Source organism: Rhinopithecus bieti, unplaced genomic scaffold (genome assembly GCF_001698545.2).
Source record: "Rhinopithecus bieti isolate Rb0 unplaced genomic scaffold, ASM169854v2 scaffold_50364, whole genome shotgun sequence".
Taxonomy (NCBI): domain Eukaryota; kingdom Metazoa; phylum Chordata; class Mammalia; order Primates; family Cercopithecidae; genus Rhinopithecus; species Rhinopithecus bieti.
In genome coordinates this window covers 257,603-267,041 of record NW_016820096.1, presented here as the reverse complement: position 1 = coordinate 267,041, position 9,439 = coordinate 257,603, and the positions used below count along the sequence as shown (strand labels likewise).

Genomic DNA, 9,439 nt, shown 5'->3' with positions numbered 1-9,439 from the left:
CGACGCCTCTAGCGCGGCCCCGCGCAGGCGCGCTCACGACCGCGTCGCCCCTCCCCCACCCCTCCGCTCGCCCCGCCCCGCTGGCTCCGCCGCCGCTACAGCTGCGGCGCGGCGAGCAGCTACAGAGACCCGGATGTCTTTGGGCAGGAACTGCGGCGAAGGCTGGCGGGCGGGGGAGGGGCCGCCACAGATGACGTCACTGCCCTACCCAGCCTCTTTCTCCGCTGCTGCCGCCGCTGTCGCCTTGCTACCCGGAGCACGAGGCTGAAGCCGAAAGGAGCGTCCGGATCCCGGATAGCAGCGAAGACTCGGGCCTTCACGTTCTGGCGCCAGGGACTGGACAGAATGTGCGACAATTCGGTGCCCAGTAGATGGACAGCCCCTCCATGCCTGGCCCTTGGCCAAGTAGGGACTTGGAAACTACCCCTACGGCGTCCGCGCCCCTAGCCTTCTACCTGCCTGCAGATACAAACCCCACTCCCTGCGAAGATGGTGTACACGCAGCCCCGATCACAGACCCGGAGCTGTCCACCCTTCTTGGGCGCCGTCGCGGTCTGGCCGCTGCCCTTCGAACCCATGATGGATCCCAGGCAGCTGCCGGACCCCCCTACCCCAGAGTCCCACGCCTCCAGAGCCTTCCTCTCCCAGTGACCCCAGGAAGCCCAAGCAGGTGCCACGGCCACACACCTCGCGTCCCGAAGGGCAGAGACAGGCACACTACCACCGCCCACCCACGTGCGAGTGCAACTGATTCACGCACGGGGCACATGCTCTTTCTGGCAGGTTTTCCCTCTGTAGCTCAGGGGATTCCACATTGTATTTATTTGCACATGTTAGATAATTACGTGATTCTGTCCCAGGGGACCTCCAGCGACCTCCAATGAGGTAGGTGAAGGAAATAGGATTTTTCAAAATCAAGAGAATAATCAGAAACATAACAGCTGCTTCTATTAAGAGGTAGAGATGAGCTAAAGTTAATAGAAACTGCACGTGCCGGCTGCCAAAATCCAGTTCAGCTAGCTAGAAAACCCGACCCACGCTGCTTGCAGACGCCGGGTATAGAATGACAAACCCTAGGCAGCCAATGAATCGCAGCCTAGGAGCAGTACATCACCAGCATGGGTTCCCATTGGCTGGGGTGCCCTTCCCTCTCTTGTCAGCGGCTTAACCAGTTCACAAATTTAACCTACACATTCACAAGAAAAGAAGTTATAAGAAAAGTCCGTATTTTTAAAAGATGTTCTGATGCACACACAAAACAAAGACTTCACTGTAGAACGTGGTTCTTCTACTGGCTAAATTGAGTTCTGGCCAGTAAAAAAGGTAAATTTATGTTGAAGGCCTCTCTGTTTTACTTGAGGAACTTACTACAGCAATTTGCACCCTTCTACTTTCTATCTCCTAAACCATTTTGTTGCCCCAACTCTTAGATCAAAAGCAAACTATTCATTCTTTCTGGCATTCAGCAAGCATTTAGCTGCTTTTAAAGTTGTAAAAAGCCATCTCCAATTTTCTCAACATGACTTTGGGGAAGGTTCTGTTTCCTTCACTTTTAGACCTAGAACCTAACAACAGGATCAAATATATAATCGCCAGTCACTGGCAAAACAAATCTTCAAGGAACGCAAAAATTAGTATCTTTGGGGTTAGAATTTCTCAGAAGAAGATGAATATGGATCATTTCCAGATATACAAAATAAAAATAAAATTCACTATGCATTTGGTCTCAGTATCATCTGAGACCATTTCCTAATTCTCCACATACCTCCCCACACCTCCCCAAAAAAGAAATTAGATCAAAGATCTTTGAAACGCTACCTTCTTGGAATCCTTAATAGTCCAGACAAGTAACAGCATGAGTAGCGTGCTGGTGGACTCATTAACATTCTGAACTAGAAAAGCTCATGTGGCAACCATTTGGAGCGCTCTTAAAAGACAAATTTTCTTATTCGTAAGCAGAAGCTGGGTCACTAGTGACAGTAGTGGACCGTAGAAAACTTGAAAAGCCTGCCTATCTTTCTGCTTCCTTCCTTTGGGCTTCCACACCTTTCTTCTCTCTGTTCTGCACTTGGAGAATCTGGGTTAATTGTAGCAGAAGAGGGAGAGAAATAGAAAATATGAACAGAAAGAGATTTGTAAGGAGTCTACACAGTGTACAGTCTGCCGATGAAGCGGCACCTTCCTACTATTTTTTATTTCTGAATACAGCTTGCTGGGACATTTTGGTATGAACTGGGAAACTCATGGGCAACAAGATTAACATTTTAACATTTGAAACAAAGATATAAATATTGTCTGATTACCTATGTTTAATATCATATCCCCTTTTATTAAACCTTATGCTAAGGTTGGGGGACTAATAGAAGGGAAAAAGAACATTGAAAAAACAGGATTGAAAGTTCTCTTCTGAGCTGTAAGACTTTGCCAGGCCTCCTACACATATTTGGGATGTTCATAGTAAGATTTTAGTGGGAATATATTGCCATGATAACATTTTAGTAATTTTTATAGGTATATTATAAAATTATCCTGCTCTGCTTTGGAAATCTGTTTATATTTCAATTAACAAAGAAAAATATTATCTACAAGACTGGCTTTAAAGTCCTGAATTTAGCGTGTGTTGATAGCCTAGTAATTGGGAGGCTTGGGGTGAGGACAGGGGTTGTAGTGTGGAGTCTAAAGTTCAATCTGGTCAGCAATACTTTCTTTCCCTTTCCTCCATAATTGTGACTTAAAAAAAAAAAAGGTTTACATTCCTGCTCCCAAATTACTCTCCAGGAGAGTCACCCTTGAGGCAGACTTACCTGGACCTCTCAAAATATATGTCAGTAATGTGAGTGACTCCCTCAGGAGGCTAGTATTTGAGAATACCCCTCACTATCCTTTTACACTGAAGCCAGTCACTACTTGAGAGTTAGAAAGCCAACCAGAACATAGGTTCAACAATTCCTTCCTCCCTCACTACCTGTTTTGTATTTTTTTCTCTCACACATCCTCTTCATTTGGTTTCTTCTTTTCTCATTTCTCATTCTCTCTCTTCTCTTTTTCTTCTCTTCTCTTTTTGCCTTCTTCGCCCTTCTCTTCCCCATTCTTGTCTTCTCTCTTTTCATTAGCTTAGTACAAATTGTAGCTTCTGCTACCCATTTTGTCCCAGAGCAGAACATGCAAGCAGACAGTGCCCCAAATGAATTTCATTCAGGGAGAGGGTGTACCCCCTACTTCGGCCCTCCTTCCTCCCTCCCCTACATCGTAATATGTTATGAGAAACTTAGCTGCGTAGAGGACTGTTACAGAATGAAAAGGATTAGAGAATCCTGTCCTGTGTGACATCACTGGGGCAGCCCTGTTAGGGCGGGGCAGAGGGGAGCAGCCACCAGTCTTAGGCTACCACTGTGGCTCATCCTGGGGCCTGAGAGAAACCTGGGCAACTGTGAACACTACAGGCCAAGCCTTGGATCGTCTTTAGGGTAGGCTTTTACTTCAAGATAGCCATATATGGCCACAGCCTTACAATACTAGCGTGGATCTTGTCAGATAAGTTCATCTGTTCATCAGACAGCTATTGTGCACCAAGCACTATGTGGGACACTGGAGGTAGATAATGACATCAATGGGCAAGACCTGCCCACAAAGAGCTGACATAATAATAAGAGGCATAGACAAATAAGTCAACAGATAGGCAGGAAATTACATACTGTGATCCACGCTGTGAAGAAAATAAATAAGGAAACAGATCGGGGAGATGACTTGAGACAGGTGTTCAGTGCAAACCTTTCTTTTTTTTTTTCTTTTTTTTTTTTTTTGAAACGGAGTCTCGCTCTGTCGCCTAAGCTGGAGTGCAGTGGCCGGATCTCAGCTCACTGCAAGCTCCGCCTCCCGGGTTCACGCCATTCTCCTGCCTCAGCCTCCCGAGTAGCTGGGACTACAGGTGCCCACCACGTTGCCCGGCTAGTTTTTTGTATTTTAGTAGAGACGGGGTTTCACCATGTTAGCCAGGATGGTCTCGATCTCCTGACCTCGTGATCCACCCGTCTCGGCCTCCCAAAGTGCTGGGATTACAGGCTTGAGCCACCGTGCCCGGCCCAGTGCAAACCTTTCTAAGAAGGCAGCATTTGATCTAAAGGATGAGAAGGAGTCAGCTTCCTAATCAGGGGAGAACTTTCCAGGTAGAGGGGTCAGCATGGGCAAAGGGTCTGATGTGGAAAAGAGCTTGGCAGAGAAGAGTTTTCTACAGCCCAAAGACAAGTTCAGCAAACTCAAGGCAAATAGTTTATAGTCATTTAAGTTTCGAGAGTGTTTCAATGTGGACATTAGGAATATTTAATTTATAATCAGGAAACCACATTTTATGGAGGGGTATAATCCATAGCAAATAACTTGGTGAGTTGATTTGGTACAAAAAGCAAAGCAACTTTTAAAAAAATAAAAATTAAAATAGTCTGGGTGCAGTGGCTCACACCTGTAATCCCAGGACTTTGGGAGGCCAAAGCAAGTGGATCACTTGAGGCCAGGAGTTCAAGACCAGCGTGGCCAACATGGGGAACGCCCGTCTCTACTGAAAATACAAAATTAGCCAGGCCTGGTGGTGCACACCTGTAATCCCAGCTACTTGGGAGGCTGAGGCAGGAGAATCGCAGGCAGGAGAATCGCTGGAACTTGGGAGGTGGAGGTTGCAGTGGGCTGAGATCACGCCCCTGGACCCCAGGCTGGGTGACAGAAAAAAAAGCACCTTTATTCAACTATTGAAATTGAGAAGCATTCCATAACCCCAGGAAAGACCCGTCGGACAATCCAGCAGCAGCTAGAAAAGAGTGAATTATAAGCTTCAAATAAAGAGTTTTCCTCGCAATGTAGGTAGCTGTTTGTTTGAGTGGTCTTCTTCAGAACAATTCTTCTGGGTGTTTTCCGTCTATTCTGGGCATTACAGAAGATCTCAATCTAAATCATACCTTTGAAAGTAGCCACACACTGCATCCTTAACAATGGTGGCCTGGTTGAAAACAGTGATGAAATGGTCATCATAATAAAGCCTTTTATCTGTACCTGACTCTGCAGTTTACAAAGCACTATCATACAGACTAACCAGTTTAATCCTCTCAAAAACCCTTGCAGGTAGACAAGGCAAGGACTCTTAATCTCCTCCTTTACAGAAGAGAAAACAGGTCACAGAAATTCATGACAGGTACCCAGGTTTGTCCCCTGTATGATACTGAGCATCATCGCTTTTACATGCTGGTAGTAAAGGCAGCAGGAGAGGAAAGAGTGCTGAACTTAATTCCGGTCAGTGGTATGGAGAGCTGGTCTGTACTGGCTCATGACAGCAGATTATTAAATTTTCAGGACTTTTCCTGCTGTTTGTTAAATACTCTTTATTAAAAATTAAATGATATAGGCTGGGTGCAGTGGCTCATGCCTATAATCCCAGCATTTTGGGAGGCTGAGGTGGGCAGATCACCTGAGGTCTGGAGTTTGAGATCAGCCTGGCCAACATGATGAAACCCCATCTCTACTAAAAATACAAAAATTAGCCAGGCGTGGTGGCAGGAGCCTGTAATCCCAGCTACTTGGTAGGCTGAGGCAGGATAATTGCTTGAACCCAGGAGGCAGAGGTTGCAGTGAGCTGAGATTGTGCCATTACACTCCAGCCTGGGCGACAGAGTGAGACCCCGTCTCAAAAATAAATAAATAAATAAAAATAAAAGTAGAAATAAAAATTAAATTATATAAACTTCCAATGAAATAAATTTTAAACAAAGGTACTATGTGATAAAAACATCACTTCCAAATTATGTTAATACATTTTACTATTGTCTTTGTTCTTTAGGCAATTTACATGCATTGTGTCTGCATGGTAGAAATTCCCTATAATATGTGATTGTACATCTCTTCCCAATGCCACATTTAGTGAGTTTCATTTGGTAGCTTGATCAGCAGACACCACAGATGAGGGCTTCACTTATTGCTTTGTTGGTTGTGGGCTAGACCAGGGGTGTCCAACTTTTGCTTTCCTTGGCCATATTGGCAGAAGAAAAATAGTCCTGGGCCACACATAGGATACACTAACATTAATGATACCTGGTGAGCTAATACAAAACAAAACGAAACAAAATCACACGCACACACAAAATCTCATAATGTTTTAAGAAAATTTACGAATTTGTGTTGGGTTGCATTCAAAGCCATCCTGGACTGTGTGCGGCCCACAGTCCCAGAGTTGGACAAGCTTGGTCGAGGCTTAAGTGACAGAGAAAATGTTTTATGAAGATTAAATGTTAAAGACATGTTGTGTCTATAACTGTTACATTGTGAATAGCACAAAAACATTCAATTTAGCAATGAAGTCACTCACATCATTGACTAATAAGCTCTAACATACATATTTGTTGTTTTATTTTTATCTTAAATGAAAATATTAACCAATAGCCGTGTTGGAACTACATTTGGAAGGTGGTTGTTAAACATTTCCCAGCACACACCTGGATCTACATCTGCTGTGTCAATTGAACCACTCACTGGTTCTGTGACCTCAGGCAAGTCATTTAAATTATTAGCCTTGGTTTTATCCTCCATGAAATACTTCCTCCTAAACTGTGTTGTGAAAATTAGAATAGATGAGGCACCCTTGGAAAGATGACTGACGCGGTTGGTTGCCCCACCACTTCCTACTACTTGGCAGAGCCTCCTCGTTTGCAGATCCTTCTCACACTACAGCCTGGATATGGATGCATGCTCTCTCACCCTCCTTTGTAGCTTAGAGCAGAGCATACCAATCTATGTGCCAGCATACCCTGGTATGTCTCAGATGGGTCATAGATGTGATAAGGTATTGATCCCTTAAACCCTTGGGACATTCAAGTGAGGCTGAGCTGCTAAAGCCATGGGATGGTATGACTGGCCACAAGCAACATTACCCAGGTACCCCTCTGTGTCACAAAAACTTTATCTCTCTATTTGTGTCATGGTGTGAAAAAATTGAGAAGCACTGCCTGTGGACATAGAGAGGTAGCCCAATTCTGGATAAAGGGACTTGAGAAGTCTTGAGGGGATAGAGGGGTTTTCTTCCCTGATAAGAAGAATCACAGGAGAGAAAATGCCTTCCTCAGCCATGTGTTGTTACGTCTGTATGTAAGCCTGGAATTTCAGAGTTATCTTGCAAAGAACCAAGGTAATGTAGAGAAAAGAATTGATAGCAAGTGGCTGGGTCTTTCACATTGTAAAGCCATTGAGCCATCCCTGCAATTGCCCACCTTGGGAATTTATTTTTAAGAATGGTAATAAATGCTCCTCATTGTTTAAACTACTTTGATTTTTGTATTTGGTTATTCATAATTAAAACACCCAAATACAATAGAAGAACTGGTACATCCCTGACACCTAATGAGTGCTCAGTGTGGTTAGTTAATCACCAAATTAGATCTTTTGCCTTTAGAAAAGCTGCCATGGTCAAATGTGTGTTGATCCTATTTTTCTTAAATATTTAAGAAATGTGTTCAGTAACTAGATTAACTTTTAATATTTATCTTGATTCTCTTCTAAATGTGTTTTTACTGTATAATAAAAGCAATTAATTGAACAATGACATCATTTTAAGCCTAAGAGCAACTAGATACAAAGATATTGATATGCGTTTTCTCTTCTTGAAGGATCTAGACAAACTGGAGCACCATTACATGGAAAAGGTTAAAGAATCAATGTTCTGCAGAATAGAACTGGAATCAATTCATGGGAATTGATCCAGAGAAGATCATTTTAGTTCAATATAAAAAGAGGGCCTAGAATGTGCCAAGCTCCATACAATGTCCCTCATGAGTGTTATTTAATTCTCACAACAACTTTGCAAAAAAGAAACTATTTTTTTCCCCCATTTTACAAAGGAGGAAGCTAAAGCTGTGAAAAAGAGCTATTTTGCAAGCCTAGGACCATCTGATTCCAAAATTCCCACTCTTTCTGTTGCAAATTCTGGCTAAGCTTTCCAGAGATGACTTGCTTTCCCCTTGAGGCCCTTTCAGTGCATTGTCCCATGGAAAACAAAAAGCCCAACAATGACATCTTTACCAAAGATGCCTTGGGGAGATGGGAGAAGAGTTATAATGCACATTACACAGCAAAATATTTCTTAAGCTCCATGTAAAATTGTTTTTATCTTAGAGTTTTGCTTCCAGCAGTCACTTCCTCCATTCTCCTGCTCTCTTCACATAAAGAAAACTTCTATCCTGCCTTCTCCTAATACACTTTCCTGCTTTTTTTTTTTTTTTTTTTCCTGCACATTTCTTAAAAATCCCACAGAAGGCAAAAGCTAAGGCAATATCCATCCACACCTCCACCCCCACCGCATGTCAGTGGAGAGCATCAAGTCATCCTGCCACTGGTAGAAACACGGCAGAGGCCTCTTTGTAGAGAAGTGGCAGGTAGAATTCAGGTTAGCACCAGAACCTAAAAACTCCAGCTCCTTTGGTAGGTAGGGGCCAGGCTGGTAATATAAATGTTAGATCAGGCTGGGTCTGACACAATAGGGATCAGTAGAGCATACTTGTCACATCTGAAGGCATTCAGAAAAATAATAACCTTAAAACATTTTAAACATGTTGGAGTCAAAGAGGATACCGCTTGACCACTGTATGAATTTGAGTTCAAAGACCATCTCTCTTTTGCCTAGGCTGTGGGCTAGTTATTTAGCCTCTCTCAGACTTGATTTCCTCTTCTGGAACAGGGAATATCAACTACCCTGCAGTAATAAATGAGATCCTGTACATAATGCCCCTACCACATTGCCTGACCCAATAATGTGTACATAAATAAGAAAATGTTCATGCCCTTTGCCCACTTAAAATTTTTTTTTTCTTGTAAATTTGTTTGAGTTCTTTGTAGACTCTGGAATGGAGCTGGAAGCTGTCATCCTCAGCACACTAATGCAGGAACAGAAAATCAAACACTGCATGTTCCCATTTATAAGTGGGAGCTGAACGATGAGAACACATGGACATATGAAGGGGAACAACACACTGGGGCCTGTGAGGTGCGGGGAGAGCATCAAGAAGAACAGCTAATGGATGCCGGGCTTAATACCTGAGCAATGGGTTGATCTGTACAGCAAACCACCATGGCACACATTTACCTATGTAGCAAACCTGGACATCCTGCACATGTACCCTGGAAGTTAAAAATAAAAGTTGAGAGAAAGAAAACATAACTACTTTTAAGCACATAGTGTAATTTTTTTTTTTTTTTTAGACGGAGTCTCCTTCTGTCGCCAGGCTGGAGTGCAGTGGCGTGATCTCGGCTCACTGCAACCTCCGCCTCTCGGATTCAAGCGATTTTCCTGCCTCAGCCTCCCCAGTAGCTCGGATTATAGGTGCCCACCACCACTCCCCGGCTACGTTTTGTATTTTTTTAATACAGACGGGGTTTCATGATGTTGGCCAGGATGGTCTCAATCTCC

The 9,439-nt window shown here is 43.6% G+C and overlaps 1 protein-coding gene and 1 long non-coding RNA gene across 2 annotated transcripts in view; one reads left to right on the top strand and one right to left on the bottom strand.

The window, feature by feature from the left end:
* The window catches only part of PPM1A (protein phosphatase, Mg2+/Mn2+ dependent 1A), a 52,908-nt gene extending 49,640 nt beyond the window's left edge, over nucleotides 1–3,268 (bottom strand). The window contains exon 1 of the mRNA XM_017859435.1: nucleotides 2,966–3,268. Coding sequence (XP_017714924.1) covers nucleotides 2,966–3,164 — 199 coding nt within the window. The 5' untranslated portion in view covers nucleotides 3,165–3,268. The remainder of the gene's footprint in view (nucleotides 1–2,965) is intronic.
* Nucleotides 3,269–3,358: 90 nt separating this feature from the next.
* LOC108520164 (uncharacterized) lies at nucleotides 3,359–9,184 on the top strand. The gene is made up of 2 exons (XR_001882841.1): nucleotides 3,359–3,467; nucleotides 6,424–9,184. It is a non-coding gene; the product is annotated as an uncharacterized LOC108520164 (long non-coding RNA).
* Nucleotides 9,185–9,439: the final 255 nt, after the last annotated feature.